The sequence below is a fragment of the Coturnix japonica genome, chromosome 12 (genome assembly GCF_001577835.2).
Source record: "Coturnix japonica isolate 7356 chromosome 12, Coturnix japonica 2.1, whole genome shotgun sequence".
NCBI lineage: Eukaryota > Metazoa > Chordata > Aves > Galliformes > Phasianidae > Coturnix > Coturnix japonica.
In genome coordinates this window covers 13815274-13841294 of record NC_029527.1, presented here as the reverse complement: position 1 = coordinate 13841294, position 26021 = coordinate 13815274, and the positions used below count along the sequence as shown (strand labels likewise).

Sequence of the window (26021 nt, the reverse complement as noted above, 5' to 3'; positions counted from 1 at the left end):
CAGCCCGGGCTGAGCTCCAGCTCTGTCAGGGCAATGCGTGGAGCTGAACCATGCCTGCTTCAGCCCAGCTTCATGCCTGAGTGAGGAGGGCTCAGCTATTAAACTGCAGCCATGCCTTGTGCTTGCCCTCAGGTATTTTGGGCTGCCAGGTCTCAGGGGCAGGATGCTTTAATGCTGCTTTTATACCACGTCTACCGCAACAAGGGCTCCTTAATTGGCTTGTGGTTCCCACCAGCACAGCAGGCACCGAGAGAGCAGTGGAGCAAAACGTGGCTGGAGTGCACACAGCTGCTGTGCATTCCCCAAACCACAGACTGGGCAGAGCCCAGGAGAACCCGGCCCCAGGACACAGGGTCCCACACAGCCCTGAGCTGCTGCAACACAGGGGCACTAAACTGCAGTTACGTTTGGTTCTTTTTGCTCTCTTTACAAGAAATACTCCCTCCGTCCCCCTCCTGCTTTAATCACCTTTAAACAATCCTGGAGGAACAAGATGAGGGTAAATAGATGTGGGAACCAAGGGAACGGTTAAAGAAATCAATACAAATCACAGCGTAACCTTGCCCTGCTATCTTCCTTATCACCTCCGAGGCTCTACCTGCCTTTGTCTAACAACAATCCCGGTTAATTACATAATTAATCTAATGATCTAATTAGGTGGAATAGCTAATAGCAGTTGCCCTGGTGAGGCTGTACCTTGCAGCATGGCTCTCACCCTACCCAGCCCTCTGCCTGCCGCCCACACCCCAGGCTGCTTTAACCACTCTCTCAGTTTCCCTCAGATCTGAGCAAGGTGGTCACTTGGAAGCAGAAAGGGAAACTCTCAGTGTAAAACAGAAAAAGATCCTTTCTGTACAACCCAAAAGAAAGGAGCAGCTGTCCGCTAAGCCTGCAGGCAGACAAGGCCCTGAGGGCACTGATGTGCACCCAAAGCTCTGCTTGTCCCACCTTGTGCATGAGGGCAAGGAAAACCATTGGCACCTGAGCACTGCAGGCGCTCTGCCAGCCCAAGGACGTCTCTGGGCAGTGCCATCACCACCAGCTGGGTTTTGGTTTGTTTGTTTTTGTCTTTATGTCTGTGTGTGTATATACATACACATATGTAAGCAAAACACCATGAAATGTCTCCATGGGTAGTTGGATTTTTAGATTTATACATACATATATACACGTATATATACACACAAGTTCTTTTAATTGGTTGGAACAAAGTTGTCTCAGCATTTTCATCTGGAAACCCCCATCCTGAGCTGTTTATTACAGCATTGTGAAAACTTAGATTTAGTTGGAACTTGGCAAATGCTTTTTGGCTCGAAGCAAGTTTTCTTTTGAAGGAGTTTGCCATGAAGTGTTCAAGGAGGTTTTTTTTCCTCCTTTCTGTTTTCCTTTCTGGAGTGCAGCCCCTCTCAGACCTGGGCGCAGGAGCTGCTCTGCACGGTGTGAGAGCTGTGAGTTGGTCGCATGGCTGCAGCCCCCTCGTGCTTCTTTTCTGGCATCTGTTGAGATGGGAGGAAGAGGTTTCACTGTACTTGAGAAGAAAAGAAGGTCTTGTTTTGTTTCTCAGTGAGCTCTGTGGAGCTGTGCTCACATCAGATGCTGGTATCTTAACGCCAGCCGCACAAGTGCAGCACCATGAGTTTTCCTTTGCAGAGCCAAGGCCAAGTTACTTTACCTGTAAGGAAATGGAGCAGGAGTTAGGCCTGGTGCTGCTCCATCACCCGGCTGTGTGCTCAGTAATGATGTCCCTGGCAGGGTTTGGTGCTGTGTTGTGGCTCCACGCAGTAAATGTGGTTACTGTGCTCTGGTATGTGCTGTGCCCTCTGAACAGATGGCACAGTCTGTGCTTTGCTTTATACTCTTGTGTTTTTCTTATTTTCAGGTGGGAAGACCCAGTGTTTCCATGAGGACACGCAGATGGATGACTATGTTCTATGCTAACCCAGACACACAAGGCTCATATGAGCTCACTGACCGCAGGAGGAGGGCTGGGACTTGGTTCTGCTGGGGAAGATGCCTCCTGCATAAAGATTCCTTTTTGGCAGAAGAACTGCAGTGCCTGAGGGCTGGGCAGGACTCAGTGTGGGCTGTGCAGAACGGGTCCTGCCTCCCAAAATGTCTCAGCTCTTCTGTGGGAGCCAGCAGGGTGCAGCTCCACAGTGAGCTGCAGAGCCAGGAGCTCCCAAATGCCGGATGGTGCAGCCAGGGCTGGAGGGACCCAAATCTCCCATATGAGGATGCATCCCCCAGCTTGGTCCTGCGAGCTGAGGATGTTTCCTGGTAACCACCTTGCCCATGGTTCTTTGCCAGCTTTGCCTCCATCCAAGGGGCTCCCAGTGCCCAGCATGGGATGGCTGGCAACCACTGCACAGTCACTAAAATGAGAAAAAAACGTGCTTTTGGTTCCACTTTTACAGCAGTTTTTCTATTTTTTGCACTCCCCTGGAGCTTCCACAACAGAACTGTACCTGCCTGTGAAGATTCCCATCTATTATCAGACAATTTCACTGCAATATTTAAGATAGCTTTGTTGTCGGACAGATAAGGATTTGGATCTCTCTATAGTGGGGTTTTTCAGCCTCTTCCATGAGGCATAAGTTACTTAAGTTACTGATTTCCAATGGTGACTTGTTATTTTCTCCCACTCTTTCCTGTTTTATTAGTTGGTTTTGTTTTACTATTTTATTAGACACTATTTTTTGGACATTCTGCTTGCAGGTATCATTGCTATGCAGATGCTGCACAGATGCATTCCCTGTTTCCCAGTGCCTGTGTCTCAGCAACACAGTGTCCTCCCCTGCCTCAAGCCTCAGTGTTCTGCATGCTGCATGGGGCTGGAATATCAAGGTGCTTTTTCTTGGCTGACAGCATCTAACACAAAGGGGGGAGGCAGATTTGGCGATGATGCTTGTTTCTATGGATAATAATCAATAAGACCCATTAGGCAGACAACTACATACATCACTAAACTTTGACCTCTGCACTCCAGAGCAGTCCCAAGATGCCTATTCATATGCCAGTGACATCCAGATTGTGCTGTTGCAAAAGCCTCTTTGCTTGGGAAGGGATTACAGATTTAAATTGCACAGCCTTCGCTATCAGTGGAGAGCAGTGTGCAGGATGCTGAGCTGTGCCTCTGCTTTTTGTTGCCTTTCTTTTCTCTCGGCAGAGTTTTGTATTTAACGCTGTTGTGCACTCAGCTTTGTGTGCTTCTCTACCTTTCTGGGCTGCTTTCTGCTTCTGCCTTCTGGCACTTCAAGGGTTTGCAGACTGGGGGATTCTTGGCACTGGCTTGTGCTTGCACATTGCTCCTCATCTTTCAGATCCTTTTCCTCCTGAGTCGCTCTTCGGCAGGCTGTTTCTGATAGAAAGTTTTTGGCTTGCTGTTTGAAGTCCCTGATAGTCAGCATTTGATCACTTGCTAATTCAGTTCTAAAACTATTTCCCGAAGAACTCATGAAAGACCATCTATAAATAGATTATATATATTAAAGGGGAACTTTAAAAAGACCCTTACTTTGCTGAGCAGAGGAAGTTTTAAGTTTTCTGGGATGGCAAAGAACACACACCAAATTTAGAAGCAAGTCAGAAATCCCTGGGTGTTTGAGAAATCCACTTCTACAATTCTCCTCCCCTTTATCCTCCTCTTCCAGGGGAGATCTGCTAGGAAGCAGCCAGAGGAGCTCACACGGTGCTGGGGGTGAGCAGGGAGGTGTGTGTGCTCTGGGGGACACTGACCTCAGGGCTGAGCCCAGGGGGCACAGGGCAGGGGGAGCCATAGTGGCCACCCCACTGTGCAATTCCTTCTGCAGGCACTCGAGGTCCATCCTGACACCTCCTGTTTCACTGCTCCCATTGCAAAGCTGTTCTCTGCTCCTCTGAAGGTTAGAAGCAGATGCTGGATTTCCAGCCCACATGGCCGGCACAGCTTGTCTGTGCTCTTCGTTCTTGTCTGTTAGCTCTTTTATAGCTCTGACGTGGTGTCTCCTTCCCCTATTCCCTGGTGTGCTTTCAGAGCACAGCTATACCCCCCTCAGCCTTTGTTTCCCCAGGCTGAGCAAGTCATTCTCACAGAGACTTCTGTTAAATAGGCTTTCTGCCCCTCTGACCGTCCTAGAAGCTCTCCTTTGTGCCTGTTCCAGCCCAAATGCATTCTGTCTTCAACTGGAGAATTGCCTGGAGAACATGGAGAATGACAGTTCCCATAAGATCTTGCCTACGCCCTATGCAATGCCACTTGCTGTTTCCCTGTCTCTGCTGGAATTTTGGACCCCTCTGCTTGACATTTGCCTTTCCAGAAGGTAGATCACACTCAGTGCAGATGAATCATAGAACTGTCAAGGTTGGAAGAGATCTCTAAGATCCCTGAGTCCAGTCCCAAGCCACCCCCACTGTGCCCACTGACCATGCTCCTCAGTGCCACATCTCAGCTCTGGAACACAGTGACACCACCACCTCCCTGGGCAGCTGTGCCACTGCCTGACTGCTCTCTCTGAGGAATTTCTCCTAATATCCAACCTGAACCTCTTGTGGTGCAACACGAGGTCATTGCCTCGCATCTGTGAACAACTGAGAGAAGGCTTTGTCTCCTGTGCGCCAAACCAAGGAGAAATCAGAAAGTTTTATTATCAGCACCCAAGTGCCGACATCGACTAACACCGAATTTCGCCCCATTTTGCTTTATCTCACAGTTTTTCTTTGAATGTGACATCTGCCTCACATCTTCGGATTGTTACACAACCCCTCATTTTCCTAATAGGGTCACTACTGAAAAGATAAGTCACACTCATCCCAAGGCAGTTTTGGAGGAGCTCTGCCAAGGACCTTCCTCACACACACAGCCTGACTGTGCTCCTCACTTCATCCCCTGCCCGTGCTCTCAGCTCAGCTAAAAATACACCGACTGACAGCTATCGGTGCTCTTACTGAAGCCTGGAGAATGCACACTGCGCAGGAACTCTTCCTTATCTCTTGTTTCTCCCTCACAATTATCAGCAAAGTCTCTCAGTGTCTCTTTATTAACCCAACACACTTGTTAGCTCAGTGTGCTTTGCAGCAGCGCGCATAAATCTCAGCGGTGCAGCAGGGCTATCCATTAGCGAGTTCAGTGTTTACACAATTCCTCACACAACGCTTTCCCCAAAAGCTTATGGACTCAGCCCGGGCCACATTTTTAAGGATCCTGTCAAGCGCTAAGTGAGATTTCCAAGAGCAGTTTCCTCCTGCCTGCTTGCTGGCAGCGGCACCTGAGAGCCGGCGGCAGCAGAGCTGTGCTGGAAGCAGTGTGGGGTGCGGTGAGTTGGCCACCGTGCGCCTGGCCACTGCTTGGCTGCCCTGTTTGTGGTGCAGACTCCCAGCACACAGCGCCTGCTGCCTTTGCTGAGGATGCTCTTGTGGCAAACCTTGCCCTGATTTGTGTGAAGTCCGCTGGCTCTCACATAAGCCTTTTTCTTCCAACCCTCAACGTCTTCTCAGCTTGGAAACCAATGTTTCGCCCCTCAGCAGGATGTGTTGGATGCTGCAAAGAGAATGGCCGCTGCTAACGGGCTCTGTGCAGATGGTTCCCAGTGCCTACCCTCAATTGCTAACTTCCCTTTCCACCCACTTCCACTAAAAGGTGCTAATCATGCGGTGAGACACAGCCTTCCTGCCCCGGAGAGCAGCAGCATCGCTCCTGGTGCTCCCAGCGCTGGGAAGCTCATAGAAACCCCTATGTGCAGAGCCCCATTCCTGGGTAACACATTCCCCATTAAATCCACAGAGAAGTCATTTACAAGTGGTTAGAGTTTGGGCTGCTGAGGACAGCAGTCACTTCTGAGAAGTTACACAGCTCTGATGCAAAATCACTAAAATGCATCTTTACTGCAGCGGCTGACGGGGCCAGAGAGCCTGAGTTAATATTTATATTTGGCATCCAACCCTATGCACAAATACTGACTTTGGCTGTGCATGTAACGTCCCGGCTTGTTTTCATACCCATTTCTACCAGTGGTCCAGGTGTGTGGATATACCCCCTGCTCTCAGCATGGGGTTCAGGACATGATGTGGGGCTGCCAGAGGGTGCAGCTCTGCTCAGGGGGATGCGTGGATTGGAGTGAGGGCCACCCCTGTTCCCTGAGCTGCAGCAGGAAGAGAGAGTAGGAACAGTCCTGTAGTTGTGAGGGCTCTCAGACAAGCAGCTGAGCACTATCTGTACCACTGAGAAACTGCCATTCTGTGGTGCCGCTTTGTTTAAGGCAGTGATGGCAAATGGCTGTGGTTGCAAACAGAGTTGGGCTGCTCCGGAGCCAAAGTTTCAGCATGTTCTTCCTGCGCTCACTGTCCTTTGCTGACACTGTCCTCAAACACGTTGCTGTTGTCCGTAACAGTTTCTCCTCCACCGCCATGGTGGAGTCCTGGCAGCACTCACACAACAGGCCGCCGTGCCCCGCACACACCGCCGAGCGCCTGTTCCCACACACGTCCCCACAGCAAACATTGATGCTATCGTCTAAAAGAGCAAAGATGTTTGGAAAACAGCAGATGCGATGGGAAAACGACACTTCCTACTTGTGATAATTACACAACCTTAGCTCTGCCCTCGGAAGATGTCTGCTTCTTGCTGCACCGCTCGGGAACTGGGAGGGAGAGAGAGGGCTCCGTGCAGCCTGAGGGAGGGAGGGCTCCCTCTGTAAGGAGAGGGGCTCAGTGGGCGCTGGGGTGGGATGAAACCTGCTGCTCATAGAGCGTGTCCTGAGCACCACAGCCGGCTGGGGGCTCGGAGCTGCTTTGTGCAGCACCGCGCAGGAGTTCGGCTTCATTCGGAGCGCAGTGTGCGGATCGGCACCGGATCCACGAGGACGTCGCTGACTGGTTACAGCCGTGCTGTCAGAGGACTTTAACTCAGCGCCGTGTCTGCGCAGGGCTGGGGGCTGGACCCGAGGAGCAAAGCCAACTCACTGGGGCACTTTGTGAATCGCTCCCGAAGCCAGCGGCCCTCCCCGGCGCTCGGAACGGGCACGCAGCTCCTCTGCCCGACGGCCAACGCTGCCACCCGCACCTCCGCGAGGCGGGCCGGGCCTCGGGGGCCGCCCCACCCGCAGGAACCCCGCGAGGGGAAAGGGAAGGGAAGGGGTCGCCTCCACCCGCAATAAACCCATCCCCTCCTCCCGCGGTGCGCCCCGACGGGCGGCGGGCGGACAGTGCCGGGTGTGACTGCGGCGGGGCCGGGCCGCGGGGCTGGGACGGGGCGGGATTGGGGGGAACCCGTCGGGGCGGCCGCGGCGCGGGGGGCGCTCCCCGCTCAGGGCCGGCGGCGGGGCCGCCACCATTGGCCGCGGCACGGCGGAGAGCTCCGCCCGCCGGAGCGGCGCGGGGAGGAGGAGGAGGAGGCGGAGGAGGAGGGAGGGCGCCGGGCTGCGCTGCGCTGCTAGTCTGGAGCGGAGCCTGGCAGCGGCAGGAGCGGCGGCGCGGGGGTGAGCGGCAGCCGGAGCCCGCCGGCCGGAGGCAGCCCCGTCCCCCTCTCTTCCCCCCCCCTCCCCTCCGCCCGCCCTCCTCCCTCGCGGCTTTCTTTGTGCGCAGGGCAGGGGCGGCCCCGATCCATGGTCATGGGCGACAAGAAGAGCCCGACCAGGTGAGCTGGGGGGGCGCGGGGGCGGGCGGGCGGGGAGCGGTGTCTAAGATGGAGGGAGCGTGGGGGGGGACAAGGAAGGGAGGGGGACCCGGCCGGGAGCTGCCGTGTGCGGGGATGGCGGCTGTAGGCCCCGAGCTGCGGGCGCGTGGGGCGGGGGGAGCGGCGGCGGAGGGGCGCCCTAAGATGGAGGGAGGGAGTGCGGGAGGGGCGGCCCGGCCTCGCCTCGGCGCCAGGTGCGGGACTCGGGCGGGAGGCGGCTAAGATGGAGGGAGCGCAGAGCGGGGGGAGGAGGAGGAGGAGGAGAAGAAGTGTGCGCGGCTCTCCCCGCCGGTGCCGGGCTGATCTGGTGTGAGAGCAGCAGCCATGGCGGCTCGGCTCGCACACGCACTCCCGCCCCGCACACTCACTTCTCCCAGACAAAGGGAGATTTAACAAGGTGGAGGCGGCGGGCGGGCGCCGAACACGCCTCCCGGCCTTCCAACTCTCCGCCACGCCGCCCCTCCGAAAAAGGAGGGCGAGGGGGAGACGGCCCCCGCTCAGCGCTGCCCCCGCCCCGGGGCTCGGGTCGGCCATCCCGGCAGCGCGGTGCGGCCCTCACGGGGAACGGAGCGGAGCGGGGCCGCGGCTCCGGGCTCGGGCCGCGCTGGGGCGAGCGGAGAAAGCGCTGGGTTTTCAGGGCTCAGTAATATGGTTTCTAATGTGTGTGTTTTCTTTCTCTCCTCCTCCTCTCTCTCTCTCTCTCCTCCTCCTGCTGCTTTTCTCCTCCTCCCCAAACGCACGCACACACACACACACAACGCTTCTCCCTCCCTCCTCCAGGCCGAAGAGGCAAGCCAAACCTGCCGCCGACGAAGGCTTTTGGGATTGTAGCGTGTGCACCTTCAGGAACAGCGCCGAAGCCTTCAAATGCAGCATCTGCGATGTCCGGAAAGGCACCTCGACCAGGTACGTCACACCTCCTGATGGTTCATCGCACAGAGTGGTTGGTTTTGGTTTTGCAGCTCCCTGCTCCCGGTTGTGTGTATCCCCCCCATGATGTGCTCCAGCTGTCCCCATTTGAAATAGTGTGGTTTTTAAAAATTCTCTTTCAAGCACTTAATTATCCCCAGGAAGCGTGTTCTGTGGCTGTGGCGGTGACCTGAATCTTTTTGTTCTCTGCTTTTCTGTTGCTGTTTTGAGAAAGAGCCCTTAAAGCTCTGCAGGCAGCCAGGAGCGCTCAGATGGTGTTTTAGGGCAGGTGGCTTTATGGGGAGATGTACCTGTGTGTTGTGCTGGAGTGACAATAACTAGGGGTTAAGGAGTGAGGAGGGTGGCAGCTGGGACCGCAGATGGCACCAGAGCACAGCTCCCATCCAGAGGTGTTGATCTCTGCCTGTTGTCGCCTGGAAGGGATTGGCTGTTGTAGGGATGGAGTTTGTTTCGGAGCGCTTGAACTGTCAGCTCTGTCTGCCTTCTCCTGAGTAACTTCGTGTGGTTCTGAAGCTGACATGGAGTGGTTAATTTAACTCCCCAGTCCCCCGGATTGTGCTCTTCCAGTTAGTTGGTTCAAAAAGCCTGTTCCAAAAGGACCAGGTGGTGCTAAAACAGACACATGGTGCTGCTCTTCTGTTTTGCTGTACAGTGTTGTCTCCTGATTTCCCTTTCCTGAACGTGCATGTCCCGTATTTGGTTCATGTTACTCCTCTCTCCATCAGGGCACTGTGGTCTGTTAGATATGCCTTGTGGGAAGCATCGTCCTTTTCCTACTTATGATGAAGCAGTGTGTTGTGGTGATGCATGGGCAGGCTGTTCTTGTGAGCTGGGTGTCTTGATGGGATTGACAAAGGAAATCATGGCATTGTTGGTTGTTTGCCTGTGCTTTAAGCAATGTGAAGTGGTGGTGTTTTAATGGGGTACGTGCTTTTGGGCTGTCGAAGCTCTCTGAGTTCCAGCCATAGGATGTGGTGTTTACTGTGCGCTGATTGCAGGTAGCCCTACTTTTTACAAAAATATGCTGAGATGTTGAGCTTAAAAGTTACTTCATGTCGTTGAATGCAGTCCAGCTCTCGGGACAGCAGCACTCTGTACATGCATAGATCTGATTCTTCTCTAGCTTTGTTCATTCTTGTTTTGTCATGCAGCTGAACCTTCAAAGCGTGCTTGAGTGCTGTGGGTTTCTCTTCTCCTGGCTTTACCTTGATGCAGGTAAAACACGTTGGTCCTGCAGCTTCTGGTGCAAACTGTGCTGCTCCAGCGCAGCGCGGAGCCCTGCAGTCACTGAGAGCACTCACAGAGTAACGTGGAGCATGTGCAGAGTGTTTGTAGGAGGGGAGTCTTAATGAGATGTAGGAGTCCACATGGAGTGTGGCTGGTATCGTACCGGACCATTTTCATTTGGCCACCATACTGATGCTCCTTTGGAGAGCAGAAGCTTTTATGGTTTTTTTTCCCCCCTTTTTAAATGAGAAATTTCAAAAGGTTTGTTGAGATAGTAAGAAGGTTTTGTCTTCTAAAGGGCTCTTCAGAGGGAAAGCAATTCATGGTTCATGTTAACAACCACAGCCTTACTTGCAGATGTGATCCATGGGTTGCAATGCTGTGTCTGTTTAGCTTTTTTTATAGGCACTTATGAATGGCTTCTAATTTTAATTCATTTAATTCATCAGCTTTCTATTCATTTTTACCGCTTTCTAAATTGCTTTTGTTTGTAGAATTGGAGAAAGTATTTAAAATACTCAATGGACCATCATGCCTTCTTGCATATTTATGTCATTTATGGATAAATGAGAAGTTCGCTCAAAACATTCAGTTGTATGATGGGAAGGGAGGGGGTGAGAGAGCTCTGTTGTGGTTCTGCTCTGTTACTGTGTGTGATGAACAAGTTGATGGCTGGGAAATTCATCAGGATTTTTTAAATGAATGACTGATGGAAGGAAACCTTGTGAGCTGTGATTGATAATTTATTACCTGAAACACGATGAGCTTGACTTCTGAGTTGTAATTTAACAAGTTGATGGTACTTAGCCCCATCTGAAACTGCCTTGCATCAGTAAGGCTCACTTTGATAGCGTTTATCAGAAACTAACCAAATGCACTTTCTAAAAAACCCAAGTGAAAGAAGAGCATCATAGATGTGATGAGGCAACTTGTTTTCATCAGATCTTAGTGGGAAATTACAGGGTGCCCAGCATTTCTATGAAGATCTGATACGACCTGTTCCTCCCCCATAGAATCCGTTCTTTGCTGTAGAGCTTTGGCTGACAAAGCTTCTCATACCTAAGAACTAGTGTTAGGCTGTTAGCAGTTCTTACTGTGTGTCTGTGTTCTCAGGCTTGGTCCAATTGCTGTGCTGTGTGTGGGAGGGGGGCTGGCACCCTGGACGAGTTGGACTTTCTCAGCTCCAACTATCCCTATCTCAGAAAAGGAGCTTTAATTACAGTAAGAAGGTACAGAGCAGTTGTGCAAACATTATACTAAACCTGTAGTATTTACTTGAGTATTGGATTTTGATATAGGTTGTCACTGACTCGCTTTCCCCAACTCTGCTCTTGCTTTTTATGGTTAAACTCCACTCTGGCCGAGTATGTTGAGTGTGGAGCACACTGAGTTTTTCTGAGTGTTCCTTCTGTGAGGATAGCAGCAAAGATACAAGCTGTGTTCAGCACCGCAACATCCAGTTCAGTGAGGTGACAATTTAATTGGCCAGCTTGGGAATGAGTAATAGCAACGTGCTTGCTGGGCTTTGCAATCATTTTCTTTCCTGGAGGTTTCTGCATTGGTGCAGTGGCTCAGGAGCTGCTGCTGTCACCATTCCCACGTGTGTGCTGTGCTGCTCAGGTGGCTGCTCTGCTGGAGGCTGTCTGCTCCTGAATGCAGAGGGATGGAATGAAGCTGCTGCCAGGAGCCCTGCTCCACCAACACACGTTCCTTTCCAGTACCCGTTCCCTCTTCAGCATGGAAGGAAAGTTTACTTTGGATTTCCTGAGAATGTTAGGCTGTGTTTGGCCTTGTATTCCCTGTTAAGGGGAGTTGTATGTCCCTGTGTGAGGCATCACGACATTTTCACTCCCCCATTCTTTCTCTGTTGGTTCAGATATGTCGTGTTCCTCTGCACTTCTGGGAGCTGCCTCTTCTCCAGGTGGGACTTTAAGGCTTTGCTGCGGAATAGGATGTCCCTGTATTTCACAGAGAAAGACACTGTTTCCTCAAGTTTTCCTTTTGGTAAATGTATCAGCAGTGGAGGTGGAAGCTTCTCTGATGTTCCCATGTCTCTGACTTCAAGATAAGCACTTTCACTGTCTGAACTTCGTGCCCTTTATTGTAAATGTGCCTTGATTACAGAGAAATGCTCTGAAAATCATCACCCGAAGATGTGCAAGCAGCAATTAGATGCCTTGCTTGCAATAAAAAAGAACTTGTAAATAGAAAGACAAGTTGCAGTGTCTGTGTCCTCTGGAAGGAATGCATTTAGTAGTAAGTATTCCTGTGTGCTGGTTGCTGGTATCTGTGTGTGCCCAAAGCACATGGTTTGGGGATTGCATAGGCTGATCTGAATGTACATTTCATTGTGGAGCACTGGAGCACAAAGGAGTTTGCATCATTGGGTTTTCATTCTTCTGCCATCGCTGTTTTTGGGATGCCAAGCCAAACCTATTCAGTACAGCTTTAAAATGTGTGGAACAAGTGTCTGGATGCTGGCCTTCACCCCCCATCACTTCTCCAGGAGCTCGCTTTGCATGTCTGCAGTAGCTGTGCTCACACCTTGCAGAACACAAGCTGCTGCTGTGCCCCACTGCCGAGTGCTCTCCTGCTCTGTACCCGGGCTGGGCTGACCAGAATAGACACCAGATAGCCCTGCTATTCCTGGAATGAGGAATCGCTTCTGATCCTGACCTCTGCAGAACTGATACATGCCCTGCTTATTTGCTGCCTATTAGCAGGGCTGCTCTTTTAAAAATGCCTGCTGGTGTGTAGCTGTGGTGTAGGTTAGAAGCAAAGTGGTTTTCATTCAGTCCTTTAATGTTAAATGTCTTTCTCCCACATTAGGGTGGGCTTTATTTTGTCATCATGCCTGGCCTTTTAAGTGGGTTATTCTCTATGAAAATTGAGTGTCTGCCTCTTCTGGGAAAAAAGCTGCTGGGGAGGGGAACTCGGTGCTTCTGCTCTAGGATATTAACTTTGCTAACTGACTGTATAGGATAGGAGTGAAATCATCTCTGCTTGTCCCGCTGGTGGCTGCAGTTCAGTGGCAGCTGGTGGGTCTGTGTGAGCCTGGAGCCCTGCAGGTGTCCCTGCGCCTTGTGGGTCTGGGGATGTGTGCCCTGGGGGCTGACTGCTGGTGGGGGGTGAGAACAGCGTGGTGCTGCCTCGGTCATTTCAGGTGCTGGAATTCACAGTACGTGTTTGGTAAATGTTTGTCAACGTTCAAGGAGTTCTTCAGACCTCAGTTTTCTCGTATCTTATTTACCAGCACTGTCTGAAACCGATTGGTTGGTACTTTCTGAATGTGTAGTTGAAGAGCACTTTTACTAGGTTTGGCAAACCCTCAGTGGTGTGGGAGCTAAAAATAGGAGGAGCCTTCTGCGAATCTAGCATTTTACAAGCAGAAAATGCTGATTGTTCACAGCAAGACCTGAGTTCTCAGGCTGTGGTTTGGTGATACACTGCTTGACTTTGTCACTTACGTTGTTGCACTTCAAATGCATCAGCCAGCATCAGTTATAAACTTACTGGTACAGATTCAGCTGCTGTTTTAACCAGCCTAGAGTTGGTCTGTTAGGCTCTGTCTGAGCGGATGAAGCTCTTCAGCTGCAGATCATCTATTATCTGTCATCCTGGTGCAAGCACAAAACTGGCATAGGATCAGGCTCCTGTGCTTTGGCAGCTGGGAAGAAGTGAGAGCCGTGTCCTGGTTTGCTCTTTGCTGGTGTTTGGCTCTGGCATTAATGATCTGGTTACCCCAATCCCAGATTTTCTTTTGGGCTTCAACACCTCTGGGTTCATTCCACGCGGGGAGGATCCTCTGTTCATGTGTAGCATCTTGAGATAACGCTGAGCTGTAGTCTTCCAATTTGGGTACTTGAAGTCTGGTAGGTGACAGATGCCATAGGCTCAGTGTTAGCTGCTGAGGCTCACTTTTCTTCTACCACTCCTGCTCCTCAAGATCCTAGTGAGGAATTTTAACTATACCTATTGTGATGCTTTTGTATTAGCGAAGGAAAAAAAGCATATTTAACAGTGTAGTAAAGTGTTTAGTGTGGATAAAGTGTATTATAGCTTTCATGCAGAATGCCTGTTTGGGTTAAATGATGGCATATTGGAGGGTTTAAAGATCTATCCCTAATTTCTTCTGGAGACGGTGTAAAGGTCTGATTGATAAACTGCAGCACTGAACATGTTAATCTGTCACTGATAACACCCAGTGTGGGTATTATTTATTTTCTCCTTCTTCTATAGGCTGCTTTTTTTGGAGACAGGAATCCAAGTCAAAGCATGCATGTGCATGTAGGAGGAGAGAGCACGCGGCTCTGTTACTGCTGGGCTCCCTGGGACACTGGGCTCCTTCTCTGCAGGTCCGCATGGATGGCTTGTAGGCAGAAGAATGCAGGGTGACTCTGTGTGCCTGCCTTATATTGAGAGGACTGTTTCGTGCTCCTGTCAGCTGCCCCTGGGAGGGCTGTACATCTGCAAGTTCGATGTGTGGGTTTTGTGTCCTGGTGTGGCTTCATCAAGTACACGGAGCCTTGTCTGAACTGGAAATAGAAAAGCTTTTGTACGGGGTTGCCCTGAGGAAGTGGTGGATGCAGAGAGCAGTTCTCTGTGGACACCTTTGACTCGTGCAAGATCTTGACTTACTGTCCTGTGCTGCGTGTTAATGTTCCCAGCAACCCTTGGAGCTGGGGAGCTCTATTGGGGCTGAATTATTAGGTCTGTGCAAACAATGCGTGTGACCCACAGCCCCTGAGGGATGAAAGGTGTCAGGCAATGTGCTGAGGGCTAGATGAGTTATTTTGGTTGGCTCACTCCAGCTTTTGTGCTTGGATGCCTCTGCCATAACTCCAGGCTAGTTGGCTGCAGGCTATGAATCAGGTGTCCGCTCCGCTTTAGGAGTGGGAATTGAACAGCTTTGCTGTTGGTGTTCTCCTGCTGTAGTGCTGCTCCTCTTCTCCCTGCTTCCAGACTTGGAAGGACAGGCAGTGGCTTCCATTCTTAAGAATCAAAGTTGTTGTTGCCTGCGCACAAATACAGCATCATGGTGAGAGGTAGACTTGGCAGCATGTGTTAGCTGGGCAAAGGATGTGCTCTGTGTTCTCCATTACATGCAGACCTTTTTGTCTGTGCGAGCCTTCCTATCAGGAAACCCGCTGACCTATTTTGTGGGCTTTCAGGTGGTTCTGTAGGTTAGTGGGTTTCAGTTCCACAATGTAGGTCACTTGCAAGGTGCGCCAGAGTTTCATAACACAGCTCTGACCTGAAATCAGATTCACACACACTGTAGATGTGGCTGCGTCCTGCGGCTGTGCTTTTCATCTCTTTAAACTGCTCTCCTCCCAAGACACAAGGAGAGATCTGGGCATTTCCAGAGGGTGGTGATCTTGCAGGATGGCTTAGGAGCACTTACACAGCATGTATATATCAGACAGGTGAGGATACACTGCTGTCACTTGCTGCCTTGTCTTTAATTAAGACACTGTTTTAAAAAAAAGCAAGCAGACTGCAGCTATTGCAGATTGCATTCATACTGTAAGCAGATGTCAGCATTACTGGAGTAAGGTGACAGTGCCCGTGTTGTATGTGTGCAAGTTCCTCTTGGAGGTTCCACGTTCTAAATACTTCAATTTCCTATCTGTAAGCCGTGAATCCATTTAAACTCCTGGTTATGTCTGGAGGTGTGACCAAACCTTTGCTGCTGTTCTTCCCATAAGCCAGCTGCTAATTAGGAGCATGTTCTTTGTAGCAGAGCGCTAATTGGGATGCTAACAAATCCACTGTCAGCTGAGTGATGGAAGTGGTGTGATGCTGAGTGGCTCAGCCATAAGGTATTGCTGCTTGTTGGCCTGCTCACAACAGAGGGGTACATCTGGGACCTTGCTTATTTTAGCAATAGGTCCTGCTGGAACAGCATGGGAAGGAGGGTACGGACTTAAAGCACAGATCCTGACAGCAGGTGGGTGGCTGTGAGAAGAGCATTGCCTGGCTCGAGGGGCTGCCCTGGGGTTGTAGAGCAGCCCATGCTGCAGGGCTCAGACAGAAACACGTGTAACTGTGTGCTGCAAAAGCCTTCTGATTTTTTAAATTGATTTTAGCTTTCTGACGGCTGTACGTCCCAAAGCCCACACTTCACAGCAATTTGCTGAGAGCTGAGATGTGCCATATTTAAGCAAGCACAGCGTATGCTTTATGTCACTTGCTATGTGGAGGTGCAAACTTCCAAAAAAAAACCTATCTGCAGCTTAATGTCTGAGTGTGTCCGGGAGCTGCGGATACTCCAGCTTTAGGATCTTGTCTGGTTGGTTGTCTTCAAACCCAGTGGCAGTAAACCAAGCCGGTTTTGGGTTCTGTTTAGGGGTAAACAAGGAGTAAATGTTTGGACGTGTTTCCTGAAGCAGAGTGCTCTTTGGGATCCCTGAGTGATGATGGATTGCCTGTAACACGCAGAGGTGCTAAGTGAGACAAAATATCTTGCTGAGATAAAGCTGCCTGCTTCAGATTTATATTGTTGAGTAGACAAACGTGAGACTGATTATAATCTTGAAATACTTTTCCTGAGCTAAATTATTTTTGTGCGGGTGGAACGACGTCTGGGTAATTCATGTGCAATTTAACACAGCCAAATCACAGAGGTGGATGGAGGATGCAGAAGTGCTGTGTGAAGATGGCCAGAGCACTGCTGGGTTTGTGGGGAAGCTGTTAATTGAAGAGAATTCCTCCTTACTTTATTTATTTCCCCCCCATGTTATTCTGGATGTGGTGGAGAAATACACAGAAGGATGTGTGTTGTCTCTCACTTCACCCAGGTGGTGGAGGCACCGTCCCTGGGGGTGTCCAGGGGATGTGCACTGAGAGAAACCATTATGGGCACAGTGATGGTGGGCTTGGACGGTGATCCCCAGTGATGGGAATCATGGAGGTCTTTGACAGCTTTAATGGTTCTACGATTCTCTTTGCAGGTGCCATTGGGGTGATGTGAGTCAGTGTAAAAGGAGCTAGGAGTCACCTTTAGGAAATGAGCTTGCTGAATGTCCTCAAGCTGCCATTCTTTAGTCTGTCTGCTTGTATTTGCTGTCTGCTTGAGCTTGCCCAGGAAATTTATGCCTGTGTTAGGTGCTCCATCCACACCTGCTAAGGAGCTCTTGGAATAGGGTTCTGCTGTCAGGGAAGTGAAGTACTGAAAGAGCAAGGTCATATAGAAGTGTCTCATTGCAACGAGGAGATAAAGTGGGGCTAATTTACCTAGGTTCCATCTTCTGCAGTGAGACTGCTGTTGTCAGTGAGAAAAGTATGTTATAATTCAATCAAGTATTGTGTGTTCTTCTGCACATGGAGTTATGGGGTGAAGTTGTCAGCATCCCTAGCAAGGAGGTGCCCATGGAGCTGTGTGATGCCAGCTAGAAATGGGCAGTGTGTTCAGGTGGCTGCAATGGGAATGGGCATAGAGCTTTGGGGGACAGAGCTGCACTCCTAAAAGCTGCTCTCCTGTTATTTATTAATTCTTACTATGGTCTGTGGCTCAAATTGTTGGCAGTTTTTCCAGTGGTTGTTTTTGGTCTTTAGAAATGCTGGAATGTCTGTGGGGAAAAATCCTTAGGTGGGATTCTCCCATTCTCAGCAGAGTTGTTCATCCCTAAAGCACCATGAGGGATGAACTCTGCTGTGAGAAGGATACACCCTTATCTATTTCTTGCTCTGTATGTTGCTTGTATGTTCCTATGGCATACCGGGCTGAATGGAGTCCCTGCATATGTGTCTGCACTCTGCAGCAGGGAGCAAGTCAGGCTTTCCTGTGGCTCTGGTGACAGTGTTGCCATGTCTGGAAGTGGTATTGACAAGTTTTGCTTAGGGAGATGGGGTACATACAGCATGTGGGCGGCTAAGTTAATTTTTGGACAATTCAGGTGGTATGGCACAGCTGTGTTACTGTAGGCATTGGGTTGTAAGAGCTGCCTGGTTACACATGTGGGACAGCAGTGAAGAACACTCTTCATCATGGATGTGGGAATGTAGTACTCTGGGAGCAATTAAGAATCGTTAATTAGAAGCACTTGTTGCCGGATGTGACTCAAGTTGGTTGCAAGTTGCTTCACTCACGAGGTCAGGAGGATCCCTACATTCAGATGGGTGCTCTGGTGTCCCCAGCTCTGTGTGGGGATAGGTGGCAATGCCAGAGCACCAGCTGGGGCATCTGCAGGTTCGTTAGTTCTTTTATTTACAATTATAGCTTGAAAGCACCTCTGTGAGGTGGGACTGCAATTTACATGCAGAAATTCAGACCTGGGAGTGCCTCTTCTCAATTCCTCGTTGTATCTGCGGGTTGAAACGCACTGGGAATTTACATGACTGTGCTGAGTCTGCTATTACTCAGCCAGCATTCAAAGTGATAGTGAAACTGCATCACCAACAACAGCTTCCTGACCTGTGTGAAGAGGGTGACATTTTTTTCCAGTTACGCATTAACCAGCAGATACAAAGTCAGCAGTGCGGAGTGGTACAACATCCATGTGCGTGCCAGGTACCTGCTCTGCAGACACACAGCTGTCAAGCAAGTCACGGAAAGCAGTGCACAATAAGGGACCTGCTGTGTTTCTTTACCAGATCTCAGTCTTTTCCTAAGGGGCAGCATTTAGCACTTGCTCATTTCTAAAAGCCTGCCACAGGCATGAGTGTTGTGGTTTCCTTGTGTTTTGTTACATGATGGTGCACAGCATAAGGAAATGCCTTTTTAAGCATGAGCGTGGGGATGTGGAATGCTGCTGTAAGAAATTAGTTTAATAGCAGTTGGTGACTGTATTTCTGAACGTGCTAGCATTGAAATGTCATGGTGATTCGACAGGTAGGTGACACATGGAGACAGTGACCTTCTGTTGTTTGCATCATGCTGCTCTGAATCACTTCCAGGGGCTGCAGAAGTCAGGGCAGCACTTTGCTGGCAATTACAGGAGCAGGATCAGACCTCTGAGGCTGATTCCTGCAAAGAAAGGGAGTAAACTGGCATTAAACTGAAGATATCTTTTGTGGTCTTGCTGTGTTCCAGGAGCTTTTTTTTTTTAATATCTATTTAAAAGGAATGAATTGTGTTGTATGAAGCCCTAAGTGAAGCTCCAGGGACAGAGTCTGTTAAGCAGAGAACCCTTTGGATTTCTCATTGCCTCGGTCATCCCGGTACCCTATGAAGTTTGAACAGTGCTGAGACCAATGAAGCTTCAGATTTTATCATTTTAGCATTAATATACACGTCAGAGACGGTAATCAAACTGGGGCCAAACCCCTTCTTGTTACTCCATGGGAGGAACCAAAATGCTCAGTCCAAAATATTCATGAAATATTGTAGGGCCATAATTCTTAATGAGTCTCGTCTGTCCGTAGTGTATTCTTTCTGCTGCCAGCAGGGAGAAGTTCTTGATTGTAATGTTAGTGTACAAATACAGTTGTCGTCTTCCTGCAATTGCTCACATGGACCAAAACGATGACGTTCCTTCTGCTGAGCTGTGTCTGTGCCTTTGCTCATGGAGCTGCCAGGTGAGTTTTAGCTTCAGCAGCTCCAAGTATGGCTCCTCTTGGAAGAATTTCTGGCTCAAGGCAGAAGTTGTTTTCTTTCCTGTCCTGAGCTGCTGGGACTGTGGTGTTTTTTGAAATCCCATTCATCTCCTCACAAAAGTTTTACAAGTACTGCTTGAATCATGTATAGCCTGAAGAATATCCTGGGGATAAAGAGGCTTAAATAATCTTTACTTGGGCTGCTCTGGTGTGTAGCTTACATTGTGTTGAGTACATGGAAAGCACTAAAGAAAATCAGTCCTTTACTGTAAGAACTCTCCCAGACTGAAGCTGAGCATTTCTCTTAGTGAAATGTAGTGTGCTAAATTAAGTGAGATGTGCAAACGTGTTTTGGCTTAAGGTTTTTGTTGCTGAATACAAATGTCGTGCTGCACTCAAATGAAATCCTCTTGTAAGGAAAAAGTTCTCTGATTAATAACTGTGTGAGTTGATGAATAACTTTGTTTCACTTGATTTCTGAAAAAACATCCTGTGTTTTCTGTGGTTGTTAGTAGGGAGAGCAAGAATGGGAGCAGTATATTGACACTGCTCTTACTAAAAACACATTGATATTCTCCTAACAATTCAGTGCTGACTTCCAGCTCATGGGCGTAAAGATGAGTGTAAAAGTGAGCTTCTTATTTTGTTGAATGTAAGTTCCTGTGCTCAAAACATGGAGCAAAAGCAATCCCATGAAAATCAATTAGAATAATAGAGTACAGCCATTGCAAAATAGCATTACAATAGTTAAGTAATTATCCCACTGCATGACTTAGCAAGAGGGATAAATAATGCATGCAGAATTGTGTTGGAGCTTGCAAGGGAGGTTGGTGCTGGGAGCGTGGGGGAAAGGTGCAGACGGAGCTTCTGCTGGGGAAGGTGTGATGGGCTGAAGCCTTGTCATATTTGAGAGGGGGCAAAATAGACAGTTGTTTTTTCATGCTCATTTGAAGATAACTTTCAGGAAGAAATCCTCACTGTGTTGGTGGATGAACTCATAGTGACGTGTTTTTCCCTCCTTTGTGTGGCACGTTGGAGTTAAAACACACACTTAGGAAAGGTGCGTGAGGCTTCACGTGGGACTGCTCCAGGACTGCTGGCGTTGGTCTGGTGGCTGCTCTGGCCACAAAGGGAGAGATGGAGTGATGCCCACTTGGTCTGGGGGCACGGTGTGTGTTAATGATGATGTGCTGCTTTCTGCATAGGAGGTGGTCCCACCTGTGTGATGCTCAGCTCTGCCAGCTGCAGGAGGAGGCTGTGAGCGAGGCCACCACACAGCTCTGTGAAGGGGTGAGGGCTCAATGGCACACAGATGCATTGCAGTGACAGGTCAGGAGGCCGAGCTGACAGGACAGAGTATGGCTGCTGGCTGGTACCGTCCCAGGCCGTGGGGCAGCACCTCTTAGTGCCCATCCTGTTCTCCTCCCTGATGCCCCCTCATCAGCACAGGACCAAACCAAGGATCCTGCTCGGTTTGGATGTGTTATTTCCCTTTATGTTGCAGAAGTTTTCCTTTATTGTGTAATGATGGGTACTGCATGAAACAGCTCTTGAGGCTGCGGCTAATGAGCGTTTGTGTAGTTGGAACTGTGAATAGAAATTTCAGGGAAATTGTGCGATGCCTTTGTGTTATACATTGCTAGTAAAGCTCTGACAGCCCCTCACCACTTGTGTTTTGGGGAAGCTGAAACGGTCTTTGAGATTTCCCCAGTAGCTGCTGTTCTGTGACAAGCTCAAGTGTGAATGTCCTGAGGATGCAGTGATCAGAATGCTGAGCTGCTGCTGTAACGCTGAAGGAGTCTGATAAAAGGTTGGTGTAATTGTGCCATTTGCTTACTTTAGTTGTCTAAAGCTTTGCACCATACTCCAAATATTAGTTAATTAAAAAAGAGAATAATTGTCCTGGTGCATAACTTGATAAAGGCTTCTAAAATTGGCACCTTAACAAATGTATTGATTGATTATTTAAAGTAATTCCCATGTCTTAAAGAGCCACTTAGTATTGAGATGCGGCATTGCTGCCCTCCAGTTCTGGGTCTGCGTGGGTTCCCTGTGTCAGTTTGTTCAATACTCGCTGCCGCTGACCTTGGATAATTAAGAAGTCTCCTGTTTGGAGGAGATAAATGCTGCTTGTGTTTGGCACATGACTGATTAGCTCGGCCGTGGAAGTGTAGTTTCTGTGCTGCTGGCAGGATGGATGCTGCCCTGCACAGCTCCGTGTCCCTCTGTGCTCCAGCGCTGAGGCTGTTTGGATGCCTCCCTGGGCTCCAGCACCTGAACCACTTTGAATGGGCCTCCTTTCTCCCTCAGGAAAGTGTGCTACGCTTGTCCTGGCAATAGTACTCTGAGGCAAAGGTGGCTAATAAGTTGCTTTTCTGTTTTGTCTTTTTTCTTTCTGATCTCTTCTTACTGATACAATAAAACCATCTCAGCAGTAGTAGTAAATCAAACCAAAGAACAGCTTTAAAAATGCAGCTGCATCCATGCCAGAGTATTTTAGCTGATGTTAACTTCCTTTGTATTCTTGAGAGGCAGAACAGTGGTGGCAAGTAGTGTTCTGCTGGGCTGCTTTGTTTGCACACTGCGGGGCACTGTCCCTGATGGGATCTCTGGGTGTGGGCACCCAGGAGGATTGGGGATGACATGCACTTCTTATGGACTCAGCTTCCGAAGCCAAATCTGTAGCCTTGAAAATCTGGTGGCTTTGTAATCTTCCCCCCTGCGAGGGTATTATTTATTTGGGAAATTGCATAATGCCTGTTACGCAAGCAGTCTCTTTTCAGCAACTGTGTAAAGTGTATTATAGGGGAAAAAAAGTGGGTTTTTGTATGTTAAATTCAGGCTTCAAGTGGCACAAAATAGGTCCCACAACTGAAGTGTTTTAATGAAGAGAGGCTTTAGCGAAGCTTGCATTCTATTTATAACGGGATTGAGGCAGAGCGGAGCTCAGCTCTCACAAACACTCACACCTGTTTCCACAAAGAACTTCAATTCCATGCATCCAGTTCTGAGAAACAGTGATTAAGTGCATGGGCTGTGTTGGAGATGGAATCAGCACAGACCTGTTAAACTGATCTATGTTGTTTATTGGCTGTTTTTTTTTTTCCCTAGAATATCTTTAGTAAACAAAATCTTAGCTGAGATATACGCGTACCTCGCTTCGCAGCATCTCACTGAAGGATTTACTGCTTACCTTGAGTTCTGGGTCCATTTTTTCACTTCTGTACACATCCTGAAATAAGTCACTTTGTAGACAAGACACCACATATGCATCTCTCCTTTCCTTTGCCAGCTGGTGAAGTCTTGTTTACAAGTTTCCCGAACAATCTGAATTAAAAGCAGCAGCAGTTAATAAATGGCTGTTGCTGGGGCTGTAGGAGGGCACTGGAGCCATTGTGCCCTGAACTTGCATGTGCACAACCCAGTTGCCTTGCGCTGTGCTGGACTCTGGCTGCAGAGCTTGGTGTGTGGGGAGTGGCCGCTGATGAAGACAAGGTTGGTGCAGCCAGCCCTCTGTTAAAAGGAGGTGCTGGAGAAGAGCTCTGTGTTAAATGCTGCACAGCTTCTTTGCTGACTTCATGTTCAGACTAGGTTCTCCTGCAGTCTGTCTGTTTGGCTCTTGAGTGCTTTTTTCCGTGGGATATGTCTGAGTAGAAGACTCACTCAAACAGGAGAGGCATAAGATGAAGTTATTGTCACAGCCACAGTGGGCTCTGTGCACAGGCATGCTCTGCTGCTGTGTGACAGGCCAGCTTCATGAGACTTGGCTGTGTAATGTTCTCCTCATTGACATATTTTCAGGTATTGCATCTTGCTATAGGAGAGTAACAAGGTGTAGGTACCTGAAGTGCTTGTCTGCAGGGCTGTGTTGTGCTGGGGCGCTGCTGCAGCAGGTGGGATGGAGAAGTGTTGAACTTGTGTTGTGGAGCTGTCTTTCCTTAAACATCTCATGCTGGCTCGCAGTGTGAGAGCTGCAGGGTGTGAAGGAGCTGTCTTGATGTTTGTGTGCACTGTGGAGGGGTTTGGGGACTGTTGGTTTCATGTGGAAGATGGAGAGCTGTTGTTGAGGCTGCAAGTGTACAAACACTGCAGGCTGAAACCGTGGTACAGAGCTGCTGTTGGTGATGATGAGGACGGAAGTGCCAGATGGGAACGTTTGAGATCAGGACCGTAAAGCTGGATTTACACCTTCATGCGAGCATGGAGGTCCCAGAGGAAATAAAGCAGATCTCTGCTATGTCAGAAAGCTGCCTTGCAGTGGAAATCCCCACGGAAGAGCTCTACCAGCGCTGCAAAATGAGCACGCTTGTTTACAAAGGGCGTTTGTGGCCAGGCTTCCTACTGCAAGCACATGTGCCTGGAGGTTTGGCACCAGCCCTGCAGGACCTCTGCACTGTACTGGGCAGGAGGAGCCCGCTAACAGGGATGGGCTGAGGGCTGAGCCTCATCTGGGATGGATGTTCTGAAACACTGAAAAGTGTTTGTCATATGCACAGCAACCTTGGGCATCCAGAGGTTTGGGGATGGCTCCATATAAACGCATGTTTTAAGCAGCTTCTGAGATGATGTCCCACCTTATCTGGTCTTTCCCCAGGCTGGGAGGAGCAGCTCCCAGCAGCAGGAGCCAGCCAGCCACAGGGCGCGTGTAGCTGTTGGCCAGAGCCGCTCACCCCGCACTGAGCAGCACACAGCCAGCTCTCTCGAGCTGCTGCTGCAGAGGGAAGGAGCTACGTAAACAGGGAAGCTGTGAAGCAAACAGGCACCAACCCAAAGCCAGCCCCTGTGTGTCCCAGGGCAGCCAATTCTGAGTTAACGCTGTCTGCTGTTGAAACGAACACGTGTAGGAGAGCTCTCTGCTTTTGTGCTTGTGCCACAGTGATCATTTCCATTCATCTTTTTGTGATACTCACAAAGTGGTTTGTTTTGAGGAAATCTGAAAAGCTTGTGGTTCTTTTAAGTTGTTATTGCAGTATTTACTGTAAGTGGCTGCTTCTGCCTTTTTGACTTGCTGTGTCCCCAGTGTTCCTAGTGCAGGTGATGATTTTCAAGCAGCAAACTTAAACCTGTTCCATTTCCTAAGTTCCCACTAATCCAGTTCTGGGTACTGGATCCATGTGTCAGGGTGCTGTTGTCCCTGTCCCAGCACAAAAAAAGCCATCTGTCGATGGGATCCTGCGGCTTGCTGCTGCTGGGAGCCACTACCCAGCGATTAACAAAGGACAAGATAAGCGGGGAATATTTTCTGTTTTTCTTGATGGTTTGTTGCGCCGTTGGGCCAACCCGGGAGGCTTTGGCTCTTTTTTCTGCGTGGCTTTGGTGTGGTATGGGGTCTGCACTCCTGGGAGGCGGCTGCTCAAGGCAGCGTGTGCTGTTCTATGCGCTGTATTTGAGCAAGAACGTGGTTCTGTTTCTAGCTTGCTCTTACTTGGAATAAACAATTAGCCACACAAATCCAGGAAGAAATTAGAAGAGGAAGCAGTGTGAGATGGTAGTATCTCGCTGACTCATTTCTGCAAATCTGTAGCAACAAGTAATATCTGTAATCTGGTAGATGGGCATCTCTGATGTGGTGTGATCTTGAGGATCGGAAGATCTCTTATGTATTTTCTTCTGCTGTAGTCATCGTGAGGTAAGTCACTGCCACAGCTTCCCCATCGTTAGATGGGAATGAACCAAACTGATAAATACGGGTGGTACTGAGATGCTTGGGTGGTGTTTACCAGCAGCAAAATACTCTTATAACACTGTGCCCCAAAATTCCTGTTTTTAGCTGTGGAGTTGGGAGCCTTTTATCACTTTCTGAGAATTCATAAAAATCTGTAATGCGACATCACAAAGAAGTGTGGAAAATCCTGGTGTGTAGTACAGCGTGCAGGGTGTGAGGGGCTGGGAGGGATGCACCGCGTGGGCTTTCTGCTGTGTGTTGTTGTATGGGGGAAGTGAAACTTCAGAGGTACTTTATGTGTTCTTCCATTTCCAAGAAAGCTCTCCCTGGCACATCTGTACTTCATTCATCTATAAACCAGTTTTGCTTTCATTGCCCTTCTTTGTTAGGAACAGCGTTAAAAATGCTCCTATCTGCTAATTGCACGTGGTCTGCTGCTTCCTTCAAAATAAAGTTAACCCCCGAATCTCCATTTGCAGGAGCAGCCCGCAGCTCCAGCAGCACGCTGAGCACTGTCACTGCTCTTGCTGTGTGTGCTCTCCTCTTGGTGGGTGACCAGTGTTTGTGCATGCATCTCCTGTTCCTGCAGCTCTGTGCAGCTGCTGGCAGTGCCCTGGGCTCAGTGTGTCCACACTCAGCTGCTGCCTTGCATCAGACTGCCAGTCCTCAGCGTGCTGTGGGTCGGGCACGCAGCCAAAGGCAGCTCTGTGCCGGCAGGGAGAAAGCATCAGGAATCCCAATAATGCACGCAGCAGTCCCTGTGCTGCTCGGTCAGTGGAGATGGAACGAGTGAGCTGTGGAGAGATTGTGGGTATTAAGTGGGATGGGTAATGAAAGGCTGCTCGGGCACTGATGGGAGGCTCTTTAAATGGAAAATGACTTTAAGTGATGGTGCCGGGCTGGTCGTGGTGATTTGCAGCTGGCGCGGGTTCCTGGCTGAGCTGGTAGCTTTCAGCAGCGATAACCGCTGCTGTGTGATGGAGCACCGGGGTTGTTTGGAGAAATCAAAGAAAG

At 49.5% G+C, this 26021-nt stretch overlaps 1 protein-coding gene across 1 annotated transcript in view; it reads left to right on the top strand.

The window, feature by feature from the left end:
- Nucleotides 1–7372: 7372 nt before the first annotated feature.
- Nucleotides 7373–26021, top strand: part of RYBP (RING1 and YY1 binding protein) — a 34621-nt gene continuing 15972 nt past the window's right edge. Inside the window, exons 1-2 of the mRNA XM_015875430.2 lie at nucleotides 7373–7609; nucleotides 8429–8554. Coding sequence (XP_015730916.1) covers nucleotides 7578–7609; nucleotides 8429–8554 — 158 coding nt within the window. The 5' untranslated portion in view covers nucleotides 7373–7577. The remainder of the gene's footprint in view (nucleotides 7610–8428; nucleotides 8555–26021) is intronic.